The 22,986-nt window shown below is 39.8% G+C and overlaps 1 protein-coding gene across 1 annotated transcript; it reads left to right on the forward strand.

Moving 5' to 3' along the window:
• Positions 1-5,579: 5,579 nt before the first annotated feature.
• trhrb (thyrotropin-releasing hormone receptor b) lies at positions 5,580-12,493 on the forward strand. The gene is made up of 2 exons (XM_005739783.2): positions 5,580-6,875; positions 9,389-12,493. Exons 1-2 carry the CDS (start codon positions 6,093-6,095, stop codon positions 9,812-9,814), a joined length of 1,209 nt encoding a protein of 402 aa, XP_005739840.1. The 5' UTR covers positions 5,580-6,092; the 3' UTR covers positions 9,815-12,493.
• Positions 12,494-22,986: the final 10,493 nt, after the last annotated feature.

Raw genomic sequence — 22,986 nt, forward strand, 5'->3', positions numbered from 1 at the left:
TTTTAACACATATCAAGCTTACAGTCATGCATGTTATATTATAACATATATTTCACTAGCAATGAATGAAAAACATTTATTGATAATGAAGCAAAACGCTAAGCCACAGGCTGCAATTTTGAGGAAGGCATCAGAGGATCGCTGGCAGCTCCGGGCTTCACAGATCCTCCTGATAACTTTGAGAGAGGCTGACAACCAGAAATGAAACCAAATGGGTGTGTGGCGTAAGCAGGTATTTACAGATGTATGCCAGAGAGAGGAGGTTTTTCAGGAGGGGCCTAGCTCTTGATCAAATTGTCTGTACTTCCAGACAGTATTTGAACTTTTGGAAGTTTTCTCATGTTTCCCACTAATTCCTGTTTAACCTCTTTGATCTTATTCTTTTTCTTTGTTTTTGTTTTCTAGTGTACTCGTTGGTCACTTCATTGTCTACCTTCATATATTTAATTCTGGCTTTGAAGATTTGAAGATTTAGAGATTGGATCTTACGCTGCCTCTGGTGTTATGCGTCTCTTCCTGTAAACGTGGGAAGCGCTGTTGTGTCATCATCAAATCATCGTCAAATTTAACACTGAAAATCTGGAATTTGACATTTTTATCTCACAAAAATGCTCCTGGTTTAAGCCTCCTCTCCGGCTGGGGCCTTTCTGTGTAGTTTTCATGTTCTCTCTTTGCCAGTTTGGGTATTCTCCGCCTCCTCTCCCTTTCTCCCACAGTCCAAAGACATGCATGTAGGTGATTAACTGGTGATTCACAAGTGACATAGATGTAAATATGTCAACCAGTCCAGGGTGCACCTGAAATCTCTCCCCATGACAGCTGGAATAGAGTGATCCCACCTGGACAAGCGGTTAGGAAAACAGTTGGGAATGCTGTGATTGATCTCTGCTGTGTCAGTCGTGGCCGGTCTTTTATAAGCAGTGACCTGCACTTCCCTCAGCAGTACAATAACTTATTGGAATGTTTTTAAAATCATTGTTTAATAGCTTTGCAGCAGTAGACAGCAGGGAGCAGCAGAACTTTTATCTGCAAAGCACATTATACAATAAAAACTGACCAGAGTTGACCTAATGGTTGGATAAGAATACAGAAGTTCTGAAAAAGTCATGAGCAAAACAGCACTGCACCGAGAACAAGTAACCACAAAGCAAAGAGGGTGAGCAATGACTATTAAAATGGTAGTGAAAGAGTAAAGCTCATAAATACATTAATTAAAGAGAAATATCTGATTATTCATTCTAGAATTTTCTACTTAATTACAGAGTCACTGGATTCACTGGATTTTGCATCAGAAGTTCTCAAAATATCTGTAAAGAAACATTGTTAACGGCGTTAATTCTGTTGGGAGTGGACTGCAGAGAGCACTGAAATGCAAGTTGTGCAAACAAAGTAACAAAAAATGAATCTTTGATTAGAACAATTCAAAAGTCCAAAGCAAGTACAAATTCCAGGAGATCAGAGACAAACAGAGATCATAAGAAGGGGAAAGACTACATGTATGCAGAGGAGAAATAGCCAGGAAAAAGATACGTGTGAATGCAATCAAACACAGGTGAGACTAATAAACGCAAAGCAGATAATCACACTGAAGGAGAAAAGGAAGTAAAACTGCAACAGGACACAACCATCAAAACAAAACAGGCCAAGAGACAAATAACAGTGAGACATGAAGATTAACTTGAGCACGACAAATTCAGAATAACGTATGACAAAGCTTTTGTTACTTTGAGGCTGTAATTCAGGCTTCTCTGAATAGACAGACCTTAAAGACCTCATCATATGATTCCAGCAGAGCTTCCAAAAGTAGAATGAGAGGCAGAGGCTGTCAGGACCCTCTCCTCCACTGTCAATGGATTCAGGAGACAGAAACCCTCTCAGCTTTTAGACTTATGATAATCTGAGTGAACTATCCTTAAGTTAGTCAAACAAATTTATTTACAAGGACATTTAAACACGTGAGGTGTGGAACAAAGTACTATACAACTAAAATAATAAAAGAAAACTTTTGAAAACGTGAAATAAATCATAAAATAAATGGGAAAAAACAATTAAACAGTAACAAGAAAAAAGCCATTAGAATTGAGTCTGAAAATGGGTTTTCAGATCATTTACAGTAGCCACTCCTACTGCGAGATCTCCTCTGTGTTTTAAACCGAAGCATCTGTTAAGCAAACTTCTAGTGGGAGTAAGTTCAAGTTCAGCGCAGTAAGAAGATGCTAATCTGTGCATCAATTTGAAAGTAAGGTGGGCTGCTTCAGATTCAGGCTGCCTCTTTGTAATACCAATGTGCTTGTATGCCAGTATTGCAGGTTTGTAGTTTATGTTTTGTCCTGTCTGTTTGTGCTTTTGTGTTTTTCTCTTCTCTTTCCTCTCACACCCCAAACCGAGCAGCTGCCCCATCCTGAGCCTGATTCTCCTGGAAGTCTCTCTTCATTAGAAAGTCTTCCTGTGTGTGTGCACATGGGTTCTTTCACTACCACTGTTTGGTCTTTGTGTCACAATATAACATCCCTTGATAATTGTGTAGGGATCTATATGCTCCTTGAGCTAAATTCAGTACTACAGCTAAAATAAATGGTGCAACTTTAAATGTACAAACGGAAGGAATGATCTTGTGTCAGTTGTGATGAACTGTTTGCTCTTGTCACACATTTGGTACTGCCCAGCTATGTCCTTTAGGGGGCAGTAAAACTCTTTCCTTTCATTTCTACATATTACTTTTCTCTGTGGCACGAGCTCCTGTGATTTGAATAATGTAATCAAGTGAAAATGTTTAAACAGGAACTGAATACAAAGCAATGATATCTCTCAGACAATCAAGTTAATTTATGTCTGAATATATAAAGTAATTTGGAGACAGGAGAGGTTGCTGCAATGATAAGGCGGAGGTTTTTCTTGTAACTGATTAAAGGCTCAAAAATTCTCATTTTAGTATTTATTAATTAGCAGATAAATCATTTTAAATCTATTTTAATATCCTTTCAATGTAGACTTAGCTTCCACTCTAAAGTAAAGACAGTTAACTCTTAATTTAGGAAAAAAGATAAAGAAACTAGTTTACAGTCTTGGAAACTGAGTCACTGACAGCAGGTTAGTTTCTACTAATATCATCCAAAACCAAGAAGGAGAAGGATGAAAAAAAGCTGAGCTAAAGATGACGGGAATCATGGGAGAAAAGGGGGCGTCATCATTATGTAATTCCCACCCGTCCCGGTCCACCTGTTGCTCGGGATGGACGGCTGGCAGCTTCAGGCCTCGAAGCACAATCGTGTGAAAAGTGTGAGTGTTGGCGTGATCGTCACCATTTTCCGCTCAGTTCCTGGAGAATATGCACAGTTGGTGTGGAGGAGAGTTTGCCACCTCCACAGTATTGTGCTGAGAACAGGCAGCCACAGATTGTTGGACAGCATGGCAGTTAAGACAGGTCACTGCTGATCTGTCTTTTTGTGCTTTTCACATCTTCTTCCAACTGTAATCGTTTTCTATAATGAAATTTACCGCATCAGCACGAAGTGAGCTGATTAAATCTGCAGGGTGGAACGTGGTGCTGATAAATCACTGCACTACATGATACGTTCATTGACCAAAAATATTAGTATTAAACTCTTAAACTATGATGTATGGGCTCAGATTTCAGTAGCAGATGTTTAATCCACTGTGGGAATATGCAGAAAGATATATATGTTTTAGAATAACTAGACGTAGCTTTTAGTATAGTAGCAAAAAGTATTTGGACACAAGCTGATTATCTATCTTTATAGGATGGAGTATATATATGCATGGATTTCAAGCACTGACTCTAAATTACCATTAAAAGGCTTCTTCAAAAGCAACTAGAATTATAAAGATGAGTGCAGGGAAGATTGAGCTCCTCTTTAATTGGGTTTGTAGTTTTAAAATAACAGTGACAAAAAATACAAGATTTGTTACTGAGTGCAAGCAGAACCAGAAACATTTGATGCATATTAGACTGTAAAATATGACTAAAATAAAGAAAAACAGACAAGAGTGATCAACTTGAATTGCCTACGAGATCCATGAACGTTTCTATAATACAGCACAGTTCATAAGTCATCTGACGTACAATCAGCTCAAGAGGGAGAGCTATATGGTGGAAAGCATTCATAAGAATAAGACAGCAAGGACTATATCTGAGAAAGAACAAGCGCAGAAGGAGTGAAGCTTCACAAGAATTTTTTCTGAATGAGAAAATTAAAGGTTTAATTAAACGAATTAAACCTTTGTGAATCTGATAGCAAAAGGTTTGAGCTGCACTGAAGCTACAATAAAGCACAGAGGTAGGAACGGTAAAGTGATGTTCATGCTGGAATACATGCAGAAGACACAGAGTAGGATAATCCAAAGCAAAGAGGCTGTCGAATGAAAATAAAAAGGGGAAAATAAAAGTTGTAGTGTGACCCTCCCAGAGCAAAATCCACTGGATCCCTGGCGGAGCACCAGTGTGTGTGGGGGAGGTTAAAAGAAACATGTCTGCAGAAGGGTACAGAAAAAGCAGGGTGTACTTTAACAGAAGTGTCCGTCTCTTAAATCTTTAATCTCTTAAATCTTTCCATTAAAATTCATTCATTGATCCATCCATTCATCTTCAACTACTTCACTTCAGAGCTCCTCTGGAGCCTATAGGACGAAAAGCAAGCTACACCCTGAACAGGTCACCAATCTGTTGTAGGGCTGAGAGACAGAAAACCATTCACGCCTACAGCCAATTTAGAGTCACCAATTAACCCAGCATGGATGCCTTTGGACTGAGGGAGGAAGAGATCCCTAAGAGAACCCATGCTCAAACAGGGAGAATATGCAAACTTCACATGGAGAGGCCCAGGGATTCAATACCAGGACAACTGTGCTGACCACTGCACAAACATATGTCCATTATAAACAGACAACAAAACAATATAATTTATATATTTTTCTTCTCAGCTGACTTGACATTTATTTTTCAGTAGCTGTACACCTGGTCACACCCATATTTATATATCACAAAGGCTTCACGCACAGTGTTTTCAGGCTGCAGCTGTGATATTGCTGATAAAACAATTGGAGTTGTGTTTAAGGATTAAAATTAATTAAAAGACAAGATAAAAATAGAGCTGACCAGTGATTTGTAGTCAAACCAAAACAGTTTTAGATGGAAGTTAAAGTGGCTTTCATGGGGACTCAAACGCAGGACTCATTTTCAGTAATCCCTGAGCTCATTTCTATGAGTGATTTTAGAGCATTTAGTATACAGCAGTCTTTAAGTAATAAAGAAATCGAGGATTGAGGCTCAAAAATTTGTTCATATCGACGCCTTCTTTTTGCACATGCATCACAGGAAATGTTTTCTGAATATGTTCGGCCATACTTCAAAACAGCATGCACTTTTCCAACCTCCGCCTTCATGTTCACCTGGAGGAGTGTACATGCTGATTAGCGCTATCGGAAAAAAAAAGAAAAAGAAAAAGAAAAGAAAAAAGAGCGCCGTTCATGAAGTTTAAGTGACAGGCTGTTGCGCAAGACAGCAAATCAACGAACTGTGACAAATTTGTAAATGTTTTATTCATCATTATGAGCGGCAGCACTAACACTGATTCATGCAGTGGTAATAATCAAATATCAGATAAACAGGAAACATTCTAACATTTTGCCGCTTGGCCAGCTGGTTTTGTTGATGGGGGAGGTCTGGTTTGGAAAATGTAATCATGGGCTAATCCCCTCGCATGCGTATGACTGCTCGTGCCAAAAGGAAGGCTCAAAAAGCAAACCTCCATCTGTCCGCCAGGCACAGTTGTTCCGGCGAGAATAAGGTAGCGCGTCGCCTTTTACGCACAGCACTGCGACGGAATTAAAGCAGAGTCCGAGCAGCTCTTTGTCACTTCGTCGTTTTTCAACGTGCACCGCAAGCTTTCGTCTGTCCTTTACTTTGTGTGTGTGCGTTTCATTTTGACTTTCCAGACCTGTAAAGTTTTTGGACTTCTAACTTCTATCGCGCGTAAAACCGGGCTGGTGCGCGAGAACACTGCAAAGCCTCTTTTTTTAAAACAAACAAACAAACAAACAAATTCCTCATTTATTTGAACCTTTTAAACGAGATGGAAAACTTCACATCAGCTCCATTGGAGAACAATACTTTACCGACATGGGTGGACCACAGCATTCAGTACAAAGTGATTAGCAGTTGCCTGCTCTTCATGATTTGTGCTCTAGGAATTGTTGGCAATGTTATGGTGATCCTGGTGGTGCTCACTACTAAACATATGAGGACTCCCACCAACTGCTACCTGGTGAGTTTGGCTGTGGCTGACCTGATGGTGCTCACAACGGCTGGTTTGCCAGCTATTCCGGAAAGTATCTTCGTATCTTGGGTGTTTGGCCGCTATGGGTGCCTCTGCATCACCTACTTTCAGTACCTCGGGATCAACGCCTCCTCTTGCTCCATAACAGCTTTCACTATCGAGAGATACATCGCCATCTGCCACCCGATTAAAGCCCAGTTTCTGTGCACGCTGTCCAGAGCAAAAAAGATCATTTTGTTCGTCTGGGCTTTCACTTCCATTTACTGCTTGATGTGGTTTTATCTGTCAAACATCCAGGAAACGGTGTACAAAAACATCACCATCGTCACCTGCGCCTACAGAGTTGCCAGGAAGTTTTATTTACCCATTTACTTTTTTGATTTCGGCGTCTTTTTCGTGCTGCCGCTGCTGCTCTCCGCGGTTCTGTACGGCCTCATCGCCAGGATCCTCTTCCTCAACCCGCTGCCCTCCGACCCTAAAGACAAGAAGAAGAACGGACACAACAACCACGCCATCAACAAGAGCACCAGTTGTAAAAACTCTCGACACTCCAGCTCCACCGCGACCTCCCGCAGACAGGTGGGTGGTGTGTGAGCGTGGGGAGGATGAGAACCAGGATGTTTTTACTCTGCTCATTCAGCGAGATGTTGCAATTTTTTTGCACGGGTTCGTAAAATTATTCAAATATAAATGAATGAATAAACCTAGTCACATTCTACAGACATTTTAATACCAGTTATTAAAAGACAAAGTGAATATTTTAAAGTAATTAGGAGTGGAAATAGTTGTCATTTTCAGTATACAAAGGAGTTTTTAACATTTCTTCATTAAAAATAAGTATAATTATAGTGATTGTTTTGTTAGTTCATTTGGTATAAGCTCTACAACATGTGAAAACTGAAGGTTTCTTCTGAGTGCAATCAAAAACCCAAAGATGGACTTCTTATTCTACGATTGCAAAGAAATGAAATGAAACAAATTAACATTCTCATGAAAAATAGCAAAAGATAAAAACAATGACCTCATCACAATTACAAATTTTGAATGTTTTCCACACCATAAAGATAGCCCCTCCATGTGTTAGAAGTACCTCTGCAATATCATTTAGTATGCACAGGAAATGAATATGCAAATTGAACCACACCTCCCACCTTAGCCTCTTGTCTCTGCTGCTGCAAGACTCACTCAGAAGTGCTCTGGAGAGAATAGAAAAGCACCATCCCTCATAGAAGTGTGTGTTAAGTGTGAGAGGAAAACCCAGCCCTTCATTTAAAAATCAGTAGGTTAGGAACACAGAGTGGGTGCTTGTTCCACAAGTCACAAGAAAAAAAACCGGAATAAATAAAATCTACAAAGAATGGAGGAAAGCTTTTATTTCACTTACAGTGACTCACTGAGTTCTCACCAAGTGATGTTACCTTCAATTCACCCGTGTCGTCTCTCGTCTTCTCCCTGTTTGACAGTTTCACTGACACACACACACACAAACACACACACACACGCACGCACGCACGCACGCACGCACACACAAAATATGAAACAATGGGCAGTAAAACAGCAGTAGAGACTCCCACAGTGAGCTGAAATGAACCAAGTGCACATGCACAACATGAACCTTTGGCTTGTTACATAAATCTTATCCTGTACTGCCAGCTTTCATAAGCCAGCTCCACCCCACAATCTAAAGGGACTGGTTGGTTGTCTGAATCTGTTATATTGAAGCTGTTATTCATATACTGTAATTCCAGTGTGATTTAAAACTTGTTTTATATATTTATTATAATGTGTAAATTAAAGAGGTATTGAACGCTGGGGTCAGTCTACACAATTTTAGCCTAATTCTGGACAACATGTCTGTAATGGGGTTACCACGAAGGAAGAGATTGGCAATGATTCAACAACCAGAAACCCTGCAAAGTCAATTAAAATCAGCAAATGTATTGACAACAGAGGGAACAGCCAATAGCAACAAATACTGGTCATATTGGTCAACTTAGAAGCAAGCGATTGAAGTGACAACCTACTGAACTGAAGGATACTGTTGACTGACATATGACAGGGTTTACCTGTGTAACTTCAGCCTGGAATGACTTAGGACCAAGAGCCAGCTACAAAGTGATGCATTTTAGATCATGTTATATATGAACAGGGTGATTATCATCATTTTTTCTTGGGTGTCATAACGGATGAAAACTGATGCTCCATCGCATCGCCCTAGCTGAGAAAGGCTAGCTTGTTTTTGATGATGGGGCAGGGAAATGAAAAAGCCAATAATATATAGTCTGCTTCAGAATTTTGTGTTCATTTTCTTTTCTGGAAATCATGAAGGGAGCCATTCCACTTCCCACAAATTCCTTTCTACAGAATCTGACTACAGTTCAGCCAGAGGTGCAGCAGAGGGCGCTTATTCAATAAAAAGGAATGGAGAGGAGTTGAGATCAAAAAAGCCTAAATATTATTTTAGTTGTTGCAAAATAAAATAATACAATTACAGTGAACAAGTCATACTCATAATCATTGTGCTAATGCAGTTCTGGTCCACTGATGATTTAGGAAAGGAGACGCTCCCTTGGCGTTGCTCACTTACAAGTATTTCTCAGCACATGTTAGAAATGTAGTTAAACCGTGCGTGTATATGAATGTTGTGTTCTGGTGGTTGAAGGTTATGTTACCAGGAGGCTGCTGCTAGAAATATTCTACTCCTGCTGCTGGCTTCATGCCTGAAATCAACAAAGCGTAGGCTGAAAGTAGCTCCCAGAGTGTGACAGCCAAAAGGCTCGTGGAAAGATTTTTAATTAAAATCAAAGCTACATTTATTATCGCAACCTCTTCTATCTGAAGCAGAAGTTTGGAGTGGGAGTTATTGAGTGCTTAGAAGTTTTCTTTCCTTTTACATCATCCTCGATGTTAAAGACAACGAGCAAGACGGGTTGGTTACCAATGAGTAGTCCGTCATATCCCTCGGTCGAGGGGACACTGACCATCATAAAACACAAGAAATACTGTGTGGTCACAAGTCTGCATTAATAAATAAAACCAGCTTCCCCATATGCAGGAGCAGTTCTCATATTTCTCCTTCCTTCCCACTGCAGGTGACCAAGATGCTGGCAGTGGTGGTAATCCTCTTCGCCCTGCTCTGGATGCCGTACCGCACTCTGGTGGTGGTCAACTCCTTCCTGGACAAGGCCTATTTGGACAGCTGGTTCGTGCTTTTCTGCAAAATCTGCATCTACCTCAACAGCGCCATCAACCCAGTCATCTACAATGCCATGTCTCAGAAGTTTCGTGCCGCTTTCCGCAAGATCTGCCGCTGTGGGAGGAAAGGTTCGGATAAACCCGCCACCTACAGCGTGGCCCTCACCTACAGCGCTGTCAAGGATACATCAATGGTGGAAAGCACTGATCACTTCACGACCGAGCTGGAGGAGCTCACTGTCACTGACGAACTGCTGTCTGATCAGAAAATGATGTTCCCAGACCCCAGTGTCTACGGAAAGGTGAACTTCAGTGACAATTGAGGTTTTCTTTGAGGCCAGAGAGATTTTTTTTTTTTGGGGGGGGGGATAATTGAAAATTAAAGACTTTGAAAATGTTGCTTAATGGAGTCTGTCAACTGGAAGTATTGTTTTCTCAGTGCTTGCTTACCTTTCAAAGCGAGGCTGCTGAAGCTAGAGATGTAAACACAGATTGCAGCCAGTGATGCGTAACAGCAGGCTTTGGAGCGCGAAGCCAAACACACTCTTTATGAGGCGTGATCCCGGACATTGTAAAGCCACCAACGCTGACAGATAAGCACTCTCATCACTCAGCTGTTATCTTATCTTTTCCACATAATATCAGGTATATGAGCCAACAACCCATGAATGCGAACGACAACACTGTTCCCACTTCAAATACACGGTGTTGCGTTATAACTCCGATTAGCACCAACTCAATTCTGATCTTTAAGCCTGAATGACGCAACAAGGCACGTCAAGAGGAAATAAACTGCACTTGAATGCTCAGACATCCTTTGAAGAGGTGCTGTCAACAAACTGGCCTTGACGCATTTATTTTCATCCACAAAGCTGGCGATCGGCACGTTGTACCGAAGAATACCGAAGGCAGAACAGAATTCTTCGAGTGGAATTTAGTCTTTATCATTAGATTCCCCCCACTTGTTTTTTTAACTCATTGTGCTACTGAAAATAAAATTTAGGATGAGTTATTATTATCAGCTTCACTCACACTTACAGAATTTTCTCAGAAATAAGGTGAATTATCATACTTGCACACACCCCAAAAATCCTCACCCTATACAGCTTTAATAACTGCATGCCTGCCTCCCTGACGTTTTCAAGGCAGGTGGTCCATTAAAGGGTGAGTCACACATGAACCTTCACTGGCAAAACAGGCCCTATTTTTGCTGTGAAGGACACGTACAGTGTGCAGCCTCGAGCACAATGTAAAACCAAGACAGATTTGGCTGTAAGTGCTCTGCAGGAAGGGAATTTGCTGTGAGTTTTATTTTCTCCAAGGACAAGCATTCACCGACAGACAGGGGCTGCAGAACTATAAAAAGCACTTTGTAACTTGAATTCAAAAAGTGCCATGATGCCATTTATGTGTTATCCTGTTTCTAAAAAGGCATACATCATAAAGAGTTCTAACTGAAGACTTTACTTAGAGGCGAGAGGTTTTTATAGAGCGTATTTTAAGAACTTTTTGGCTACCTTATCTATAGCTCTAAAGTCTTAAGATTTTTTTTTAAATTAAACCCCATGTTTAGTCAGCATTTGTGTTTGCTTTCTGTTTTTATTGTTCTTTGATATATTTTTGCTTTTTGATGGTAGTCTGGCATTGCTGTGCAAGATTTCAGATGGGTGTGGGAAAGAAAGCATTGCAGGTAACTTTACAGTTCTGATTGTAATTACATTATATGGACAAAAGAAATGGGGTACACACCTCTTGATCTTTGAATTCAGGTGTTTTCAGTCTCATTGCCACAAGTGTCGAGATCAAGCTCCTAGCCATGCAGTGTGCCTTTACAAACACGTGTGAAATAAGGTTGTTCTACAGCGTGCCACCATTGCAGTCGATATGTAACAGAAAGCACAGAAGCCTGGCCGTGAAGTGTCAGACCAGTTACAGAGCAGGCTTTCTGAGTGCCAAGGTTCATAGTTTATAAATGGGATCATGAGATTGGTTTCCATGGCCTAGCTGTTGGTGTAGGTGTAATGTGTAAGTGGTCCAGTACTTTTGTTCATATAATGTATATCTGCAAGCCTAAAAAACTAACCAGGCAAAATCAAAGCACGTCTACGAATGGAGAGTATTTTGATCAGTGAGTCAAGCTTACCTGGGACAAAGTTGTGAACCACCGACAGGCTGAATATTTGATATTACAAAAGCCAGCAAACATATAACTGCATAACATTGGTGACAGTTATAATGGTGATAAATATACTGAAAATAAAAGTGGACCCACGATACAGCCTTGAGGAACACCACAATTAAAATATAGAAATGTTCATTTTCTATGGCCAAACAGGAGGTTCTGTCGAAGAGATGGAAACTTCAAAGATGGATTCCCTTAAAATTTAACACACTCTTGACATACCCTTTTTATATGCCTTACGGTCTATTCCTAAATGATTATTTTATTTTACTTTTTCCATGCTCTAAAAACTGCTTTGAATTTTTCTTCGAGCAACAGCAGTGGTGCTTGTAAACCTCAGTGTCAGATACTGTATATGTACAGTCCCACAGAGATTTGGTGTAACATATACGATGTGGTGATATAGTTTAGCTGCAGCATGGTGATTTGAGGCTGAAGCAAAGTGAATTCAGTGTTTTGTTCTGTGTTATGTATCCTGTGAACTGTGGATTTAACAAACCGTCGCTTTGCTCATCCCGCTTCTAGTTGTGAGAGCGGTCAGTGAGCCGGTGAACACTGCTGGATGGACGTAAGATGAATACTGAAGATGTGCTGATGTTGTGTGGCATTTTCTGCCAGATCAGTGACTGTCTACTGTTTTCAGTCTGAGCACTGTCTGCCACACAGGGAAATATAATTGGGTAGACGCAGCAGAGGAAGAGTGGGTTTCATCACTGCTGAATGTGGAAGATAGTTTTAATACTGCATATGCATCATGTTACAGTGGATTAATGCATTTGTGTGTGTTTATGTCCCATGTGTTTTTAAAGTGCTTGTTATTTATGGCAACTCGTTTGTATATCTTTATGATACTCTTGCGTTCACTATTGCACATTCAAAGTTTATTAATATTACTTTGTGATGTACTATTTGGAAGCTGCTGCTTTGATCTTGCTTCTAAAATTATTGTGGTCCTGTGAATATGTTTGATGGCTCTCTAGAAATAGTTCATTTGTAATTTTTATTTCCTTGTGTCAAAATAAAGTTATTTCTGGAAATAAAGTAGTGTATTTTCCATGTGTCGAAGAGGCATTCTAGCTTTATTTTCCCCAAATCTTTGCAGGTTTCTGAGAAGATCCCAAACAGAAGGTGAACAAAGAAAGATTTAATTTTGGGGGGGTCACACAATGGGTTGTATCTGTATCATATATAGCAATATATAATATATATATATAATGTACATTTAGATAATTCTATAAAAGCAGAACAAAAAAAATTCTAATTTCAAATGAAATTATGAGAAATTAATTCAAACATCTACATTAGTGTAGCTGGTTACTGGAAATTTTACTGGTTATTGCATATACTGGTTAATTTTAGTTAAAGACTTCTCTTTAGCTCTGAGTAAGTTTCTTTGCTTTGTGACTGATCAGCATTTGTGCATTTATTTCACAGGCACTGGCCATTAATGACCAAAAAATACATCAGTGTCCAGTGATTCTGTTTAAAAAAAAGTAAATTATTAATAAATATTCAGATGTTACCAGCAAGCTAGTAAATGTCCACTGTGAAGGTAGCAGAAAACAATCCCCTTACCTTTCAGACTAATTTAGCTCCTATTTTTCACCCCACAATTTTACTGTTTTGGTCTCTAATAGCATCAGCCTCATTTCTAGCTAATGAACAGAGTGGTTTATGTAGCAGCTAATGATCTGAAATTAGGGTCAATATTGAGCTTACATTTAGAAAGTGCCCCTAAAAAACAACTTTTAATGAGTGCTATTATCTGCTAGATGTGTACCCGTGATACCGTGACCCATGAATATATTAAGAAAAAACTGATACCAAAAATCACAGTCATTTCAGTGAAAGCTGCTAAGCTGCACATACACCACTTACAAGAGGTACACAGACGTTCCACATGCTTTCCAGTTTTGTGCCCATTTAGCATGCTTGTATTCTTCCAAGTCAAACCTGTAGAAAGCAAGCAAAAGATTCCTACCTGACAATGTCCTGTTGCCTCACATGAATGCAACAGTGCAACCTTAGACTTTTTTCCACTTTAAAGCTTTAAACGTAACATGTTAATCACCTCTATGTTGGTTTTTTGGAGCCAAAAGTTATTTCTTCTTGTCCATATTTGACAAGAAGCTGGAGTGCTATGTTAACAGCTAAAGCTAGCATTTTTTGTTAGCAAGATGAATTCATTCATTGTGCGGCTGCAGCACAAAGACACACCTTGTAACAGTCACAATGGTGTGGTGTCTCTTTAAGACAATGTAAGGTAAGGGTTAGTGATGTCAGTATGCGCCACTGCCCTCTTTGGAGTAAGAGAGCAACGAGCTTCCATGTGAGTATATAGACAAAGACAGACCTTATATCTTTTACGTTTCTAACAATTTGCAATGTTACGGGTTGTAGGAACACTGTGCTTCATGTACGATAAAATCCAGCCGCTCTACTGGGCCTTGTAAGGTTGATGAAGAGAGTGTGCATTAAAGGACAAGCATTGTGGGATTCCCAGTACCAGCGTAGTCATTCGTTTTTCTGACTGTCCTAAGTGTTTCTAGCTCTCCTCTCAACCACTGAGCACAACCCACATTACAACCTGCTAACCAGTAACAAGTTCAAACTCAAGTTTTACTCACCAAAATGAAGCAAATAGTTCCTGGACTGTCCGTATGGTACACTACTCCACATTATAATTTTTCAAAGTACCGACAACACAAACAAAGTCAAGAGAACTCAGTCAGCAACTCAAACTACTGGTTGTGAAAGGTTGTCAAACTTAATATTGAAATTACTGACGTTACTCTAGTCTAATATTTTTTTGTCCTGGCTTCTGTCTACCAATCAGTTTTCATCACTGACCTTTTTTTCTGATGAAAACAAGACAATAGCTACATAAAAACGAAAAAACACTAAAGTACAAAGACAAAAACTATGATGAAACTATGATGACATGTACTGATGCTTTCATCAACACATACAAATCAGATAAAATATTCTGGATAGATGAGATCCAATCAGAACTAATTAGGCTGTGCAAAAAGGCGGGACAAGTTTAGAGGTGGTCAGTACAGAAGTAAACTCCTTCTGCAGTGAGGTTTTGTTTTTTTTTCTCGAAATGTTATAACTTGCTCCCATGTTCCCAGTTTCCCATGAAAACATGACAAAATATCAGCACCCTGGGAGAGAAGAGTAGATATATGGGCACATTTCTCATTTTATGTCAAGGAAAACAAGATGCTGTGTAAACTCTCACCGGTAAAAATACGATAAACTTTAACACTTTATATTTCAGAGAAATTTGATACCTAAATTGTGGCTAAAACTAAATGACGTTTCAGTCAAAAGACTACGACTGCAACCTGTCAGCCTCTCTTCTGTGTGCGTTAAATCTCAGTGCTCTTCTGTCCGCTTTCCTATTCTCTACATCACTATCGCTTTGCCACGCTATCTGTCTCAATACTGTCATCATTATTCTAGTCCAATCATTTTCTTGCCCGACTTCTTTGGGCCAATCAGCTTGCTCTTTGTGTATTTTAAATACGTGTTCCCCATCATTTTGCCTTTCAGACTCTCATTCACGCAACCCATCTCCTCCCTGTCTTCACCTCTCAGGCACCTCGGTTAGAGCTCCATCCAAGCCTCAGTCTTTATCTTCACCACCAGCATCTAGACTCCCGAGGATCCTGTCCTAAATCCAATCCCAACTGGGATTCCGCTCTGCCATGATGGGTCATCGGAGCCTAATCGCCAAATACATTAATTTCTTTATCCTAATAAATCATGTTAAATTGTTCCAAGTGATCTCCCCTTATTGAACTACCTTTCAGACTTTCCTTCCTGTAGCCTGCTTCGCTCTGGTCATTCAGAGCTCCATCACTAACATCTTGACTCAGACGGTCATGCCCTAATTCCAATCATTGCTGGGACTCTTTTATTGGAGCCGAAACGCCAAATAACATCAATCAAATTCTGTATCTCAATAAATCACATTCATTTCTTCTAAATGGTCTCTCCTTATTTAAATATAGAGCAGACTGCACATTTTTTATTTCTACTGTAAGTTCATTTAACATGGTAGTCCATGGGCACTGACTGCAGTTTTCAGTACTTTGAATTTGCATCATTTTTCAGGCTCTACAGTTTAAATTGTCAAGGCTTTCCAGAAGTTATTGAACTAGATGAATCAAGTTCTGATCAATCCATCTCATTTGGTGAGTTTTAATGCACAGAAAAAATGTACAGACAGTTATTTTCCAGTGATTGCAAATGTAGAATATCTAGTTTTTGGCCAGTGGGCTGTAATAACACTGTTTCGTAAATATACTGATACAGTTTCCGGATGCTGGTTACTTCCATGTTATCTACAACAACTTCTGAAAGTCAGTGTTGAGATGACAGCTTTTTGTGATGTTCCCAAGTGTATTCATAAAAAGACACTACATATATTCCTGCTGCATTAACGGTGCTTGTGAATAGTGTACATGATTTATTTCACATAGTGTTCTGACCTTCACACACAGCTCAATCAATAGTAGAAATAAATGAACTGCTCAGTATATTAATGTGTCAACCACAGCTCTTACCCAACTCATCATACAACAGACATCATTACGACACTAAATTACATTCTCTTTGGCAGCATTTGGACATGAGACATACCTCGAAAGCATACACGAGAAGATAAACACAGCACTTCTCTCCAGTAAATTTAGGGTCTGTCATCATGTCAAGCATCTCCGCAGTCTGGGAGACATTTCACGTACGTGCTAATTTAACGCCATTGCCAGGAATAAGCTGCATGAGGTGAATTTCAAAAAGGCTCCATACACTTTCATTGGAGTGTAAATAATGTTTTGCTGTGAGCCTAGCCTCCTGTGATCAGATGATCCAGATCTGCCATCAGCTCCAGACTCAGAGGTGAGAATGGCTATAAAACACCTCAGAAAGAAGACATTAACCTTTGGCCAGTTCTCTGATGAAGGCCCGTCTACAACCATGAAGGTACAATGGCTGTTTCTGCTAGCTGGCCCCGTGTGTGCTTCTGTTCACTTAGTGTCCTTTAAGTGGCTTACATCAAAGAAATACTGTGCTTTTCCCCAGGATGACTCATTTTAAGGATTAGTTCACCAAACTCACAAAAAATGAACCTCAGTATTTACCACTAATAGGTCTATGTACTTTTATACTTTAGACAGCCTTAGCTCTCATATGTTTTACTAGATATACAATAGAAACTGTCATCACCCCATCACAATGGAGGTACACCAATCAGGCTCTGGGGAGTTTGGATGACAGGTCGACACCTTTGGCTTTTTGTCATATTTCTTGAGATGTTGCTGAGCAGTTATTGAGGTGTGACAGGGCCAACTGTCCAACTGCAATGGAGACTGTTACCTTAGGTGGGTGTTACGTGTCAAAGAAACAGCGACATGCGTGACAGGATGTTTCCCAGAAGAAAACTTCACTGCAAGAAGGTGATCATTTCATTTTACCTGTCAGTCAACCAAATTTGTGTGTCTTGCTTAAAGCATTGCAGGTTGAGTTTAATAAGAAAGTCCTGCTAACTTCAAAGCAAACATTAGCGGTGCTAAATCTGGCATTTCTGTTTAGCTGGTTTAGCTTTCAGTCACACAGACCTAGTGATCAGTTGGTGATCCCCCGCCTCCGGGCTTGGTCGGTGGCTGCTGCAGGTTCGTGGCTGTTTCCAAGTGACAATGCTCACAAAAACATCCAACTTTTAAAATTTGACTCAAACTGCTGCAGCGAATATGTTTGCAAATCGGACGACTGGAATTTTAAAAGAAAATCGTCTCTGTTTACTGTTTCTTGCCTTTGCACTTTTAACAGTTTCACTACCACTCCACAGCAAATTAGCAAGTGCTTGCAGACAAACTGGCATCTTGGGTAACTATGAAAATCATGCAAGAGGAAAGGACAGAGGATTAACCATTAAGTCTCATTATCCCACTATCGCATACTTTAAAAAAAGAAAAATTCATGGGGGAAACATTGAACATTACTGGTTCCCAAAAGAAATGTGGTTAGATGCAAGACTGCAAAAAATCTTAGAATTTGGATTTTCTGACCTTTTAAGGAACCAGACCAGGGCATAAATAAGTTCTTGTGTACATACATCCACTGGATTCAGAAATCTGAGCCGACTGTAAGGACTGACCTGCACGAAACAGGTTTTCTGTTTTTTCCTGTAACCTGGCTCAAAGTAAAAGCCACAATCTGTGCATCTGCAATCAATATCAGTGTGTTTACCAAGTAGCTTTTACATCACCTGTAATGATCTGACATGTTTTGTGCGACTGTGGAATTGATCGGTATACAGCGTAGGGTTAGAAGAAAAGCCATTTAGCAATTTACTTGAAGTAGAAAAGAAAAAACGAGCAGTTTTTACCCTTTACATTAAAACAAAAGAGACAGAAGCCAATGTTTCCTCCAGTGTGAGTTTTCTTACAATAAACATTTTTCACGTTATCCTGTGCATTCAGCTAGTAACTGTGTGCAGTCATTTTTGAGATGTAAACTTTATCTCAAGAAGTGGGAGTAAATTTATTTGAAACTTCATCCTGTAATCAGTCAAAAAGACATTAGTTTGCCACCAACTGACAGGTGATTTCTGAGAACCGCAGAGGCAAATCTCCACAGCAATTACCCATTAGCAACAAGGACACAATCAAAAACTGTAGATTACCACTTAAAATCACGCTCCTTGTGTGACAGGATATAATTATCAGGCAGGCAGCGGGATGCAGGCCGGGAATTAGATGAATCACATTAGTGTCCCTCTGGAAGCTAAATAGGAGTGTATAGGCTGGATTTAGCTTAATCAAGAGTCAAAACAGACAAGATGCTGGGAGAGTAAAGTTATTAGACAGAATGATACAAAAAAAATGCACTGAAATACATGATACAGTTACAGAAAATGAAAATAAGAAAAAAATGGGCAGTGAAGGGAACATATGCAGGTAAATGCAGTGATAAGAAACTTTATGGCTCATTAACTCTGAACTGAATGTGTTTCAGCCCAATAAAACGAGGTTGTTCTGTGATAATGGGACTGTAAGGTACATTATAACACCCCGGACTGAGACAGCAACAAAGACGAGGGGTGGTGTAATTGCAGCTCTCTTGCTGCAAGCGTGCAGCCTTCAGCTTTTATGAATAAATACATGTAGAAGAAAACGAACTTCACAGAACGCCTGTTCAAAGAGAAATCGCTTGTTTTCTGAAAGGACAAAAATATTTTGTATTAAACAGCTTCGGTGTTGAAACCTAGACAGTGAAAGGACCGAAACCTTTAATGAATTTGCCACCAAGTATTGCTTACCATCCAAAGCAACAGACAGTAAATAAGGGAGGTGAGGAAGAAAGTGTGGGCAGGGTGGAGACAGGTGAGAGATGATGTTGAATATGGAGCTGCAAGGCGAAAGGAAAAGAGGAAAATCACAGAGGAGCTTCATGGATTTTTATTCAATAATGTGAAATAAGACCTGCAGAGGGTTGGTGTGAAAACAGATGATAGCAACAGTTGATCCGATGTGAAAACCCCTAAAGGGAGCAACTACGAGAAGAAGAATACTAATATACTGTGTACACATCAGTGAGTCACAAAAAAGACATATTTCTTTATTACAATAAGTGTGAGCTTCCAGTCATGGAAACAAACACCATCTGGAAGCCTGAAAAACATAAAGACATGTATTTAAATGATGGATGTAGCCATCACAACATCACCCACTGGTTTCGGGAATCTGCATTTTGATGCCTCAGTGTCAGTTTTTTGGCTGCCACCATGTTGTTATTGTTTTATTGTTTTGATTATTTTTTTGTTTCTTGCTTTTTTTTTTGGCTTAGTTTGAACTAGAAGATACTACATTTGAACACGAATGTTATGCAGGCTCAGAAATACACATACCTGCTAATTAGTAACAGATTAATAAAATACCAAAATTCTACTCACAAAAACTGAAGCACAAACCTCGTGCATGATCTATAGCACACAGCAAGCCATAGCATATGTCTGACAATTACACTAAAACAGCACAAACACAGTTCAGTGACTTAAATTAGTGCAGATGCGGAGTTGCAGACAGCAATCAGCTAGACGTACTATTTTAGCACACTTGCCATGTCTAAGGATTTTGGGACTGAAGAGTAAAGAAGACATAAAGCTGTCCTTGCATCTTTTTTTCTGTTATTTTTGATATGTTGTCTTTAGAGATGCTTTAGTCAGCACTGTGGAACAATCAAATTACTATGCAATCCCTTTAAACATGCGTCTGCATATGAGTACGCAACTCTGCAAGCAAGATCTTAGCTATCAGAAGCTTCCTGTTTTCTGATTGTAGTCTGTGTAACATTGCTCAATCGCATTTGAGCAGGCTTTGTATTGTAGATTTTAAAAATTCCCTTGAAAAGCAAAAGGAGGAGAGTATTTGATGAAATTCAATCTCAAAGCCTTCAGTTCTCATCTGATGACAATTTCCCTTTTTATTTCCTGTTTGTAAATTTATCTACGTTCGCAAACACTGACGGGAACAGAAAACAGGAAGTCTTAGCCTGGATATCTACCGGCTTCACCGACAGATTATCAAGATGGTATTTGGTGAATTTCCAGATTGATTATTTTGTGCGGTGTCAACGAGGCAGAAAATCATCACTTTACTGTGCAGCTCCTGAGACCCTTTATCCTCATATAGGTTTTTCTCCATCTTATATTTCTACTTTGTTGAGCAGTGTTGGCTTTATTGTGTTATTCTGTAAAATAAACCAATTGTCTCCATATATGCAAACACACTGTTAAAAAAAGAAGTGCGTAACAACTACATAATGAAGTAAAATCTTCCTGTTCAAAGATGAAGCAGAGTTTTTGCATGTAGCAGGTCTAGCTAATCTCACACAGCTTGGAGAGATTGAAACTGCGCCCCAAACATGAGGTCAGGTCACAGGAGAGTGAAGCTTTACAGAGCTCCAAACAATCAGTCAGCTGTCATTCATTTACAGCTTGCTCATAAACACATCAATTGCTGGTGGAGAGTGAATACTGAAATGTCCTTAGATGGCCAGAGAGATAGATAGAAATGACTGTTAATGCTGCTCTGTAAATACTGGACTTGTAAATAAGTAACATTTGATCCTGATAAGTTGGTAAGTTATTGCTGTCACGGTTCTGGGTCGGTTCGACCCAGCATTTTGAGTTTATTATGTTTGGGTTTATTTTTTGAATGATCGTTTTTGTTCCTCTTGTGCTTTGTCGATTATTATTAGAATTCTATCTTTCTGTTTATTCGTGGTCAGGATTTGTTGTCTCATGTATTGTTTGAGTTTCATGTATTATTTTCTGTCTGCCCCTCTGTGTTGAGTCCGTGTCTTTGAGTAGTGATTCATGTTTCCTGTTTTATTGTGAAAGTCTCTGTCTTATGTTAGTGTGTGTGCAGCTTTGCTCCCCCTGTCTCGTTAGCCCTGTTCTCTCCCAGCTGTGTCTCCATCCTGTTGCCCATTCCCTCATTACCACCTTGTGTATATAAGCCCTGTGTTTTCCCGTGCTCGGTGTCGCGTCGTACCCTCAGATCCTGCCCGTTTTCATGGTTTGGTTTCTGGTTTTGTTTCATGCCAGCAATAAAAGCTGTGGTTTTCAGTTACATTTCGTCTCGGAGTCCTGCATTTGGATCCACATTTCCACCTGCCCGCACACAGAGCCCTGACAATTGCTGTCTTTACAGTCTATTTCAACCAGCAGTGGAAATAGCTCCAGGTACAAAATTCTACTGTGAACATGCATTTCAACTCAAAATGCACTCAGAAATGACTTGCAATGACAAACTAACAATACTCAGTTTTTCCTGTCCATTCCAGTAGCCTATACGTGTGAGAAACTGGCTAAAGGTAAAAAATAAAGCCTTTTTTTCCTCAACACAAAACACAAGTTCATTCAGCGTACATGATTATTACATTTCTATCTAGGATCCTCTAAAACTCTGACTGTTGACCACAGAGGCTATGCCATTACAAGAAGCCTTGTGGCACCTTAAATATATTTGTAAAATACTAAAAACAGAGAGCTAACGGGGTTAGCTTGGCTTAAAAAACACAACAAAAGTTTTAAGGCGTTGCTTCCAGTTGTTATGCTAAATTAAGCTTGCTGACCTCTGCATTTCAGTGCTATTGACCTTCTCATTCACTTTTTTTGAAGACTGCATTGTTGTGTGTAATGAGCATCCATGCTGTCCTCGTCATCAGGGCAGAAGTCCAAGTATAGATGCCCAGACTGTCGTCTCCTTGGCCGCCTCCTGCAGCTTTTCTCTGGTGACATCAAAATGTTCACAAGCCACCCCAAGACACTGAACAAACCACTGAACCACTTCTTAAATGTTAGTCTGCAAAATGATTACAATGAAACTGATTGGGTCTTTGACAGAGTCTACAGCCTATAATTTTCTGTGATTAAATCAATAATTTCACTTAGAAAAACTGGTTTGTAAAAAATCTTTCAATGAAATTTGAGATCCATTAATTAAAAACTGAGTAATCTGCCTCATTTTAAGTTGATGGCACTTTCTGTGGTGATGTAGCATCCACCGTCCGTGGACAAACGATCATGCAGGTATGACATCAGCGACTCCCTAATTATTTTCATCCGTGGATTGATGCCATCCGGGTGGAGCTCCATTCATTACCAAAGAATGTGCAATCAACTCAGGACTAATTTACCTACACAAATCTCCTGCCGGGGAAGTTTGTGGGTTTGTTTGTTTTAATTGTTTAATCATTTAAAAAGGTGCCAATTACACCTGCAGAGAAGTGCGTTTCCATCACGAGGAGCTGAGCTTTAATCACAAACCAATTGTTTTTGTTTTTTCAAAACCTCTCAGATCTCCTCACAGTAAAACTGACAAATTAATGCTGTTACCATATACACCAGCGCTCTATTTGACAGAGATAAGCCTGTATTTGACAGAAACGTGATCTTTGTACCTCTGTCAGTGCGCCCCAGGGTGGCTGTGGCTACAATGTAGCTTGCCATCACCAGTGTGTGAATGTGTGTGTGAATGGGTGGATGACTGGATATGTAAAGCGCTTTGGGGTCCTTAGGGACTAGTAAAGCGCTATAAAAATACAGGCCATTTACCATTTTTAACTTACTCTAATCCCTGTAGATTAAAGTAAGTCACTAACACGCTTTATTATCACTAAATGTATTTTATGTATTGCATGTTGTGTATCCCCCCAGCGCTGCAAATCGCTACCTTACCGTGGTGGAGTAGTTTGTGGATCCCAGGGGTTATGTTCACTGGGGGCTTTTGCCCCCCA

The sequence above is a fragment of the Pundamilia nyererei genome, unplaced genomic scaffold (genome assembly GCF_000239375.1).
Source record: "Pundamilia nyererei isolate P.nyererei 1_Seehausen unplaced genomic scaffold, PunNye1.0 scaffold00093, whole genome shotgun sequence".
NCBI lineage: Eukaryota > Metazoa > Chordata > Actinopteri > Cichliformes > Cichlidae > Pundamilia > Pundamilia nyererei.

What these genes read in the sequence shown, in the direction of transcription:
- trhrb (XM_005739783.2), top strand. Translation starts at nt 6,093, where the DNA reads ATGGAAAACTTCACATCAGCTCCATTGGAGAACAATACTTTACCGACA. An exon ending in CCGCGACCTCCCGCAGACAG is followed by an intron (nt 6,876 to 9,388) that starts GTGGGTGGTGTG and finishes TTCCCACTGCAG; the next exon opens with GTGACCAAGATGCTGGCAGT.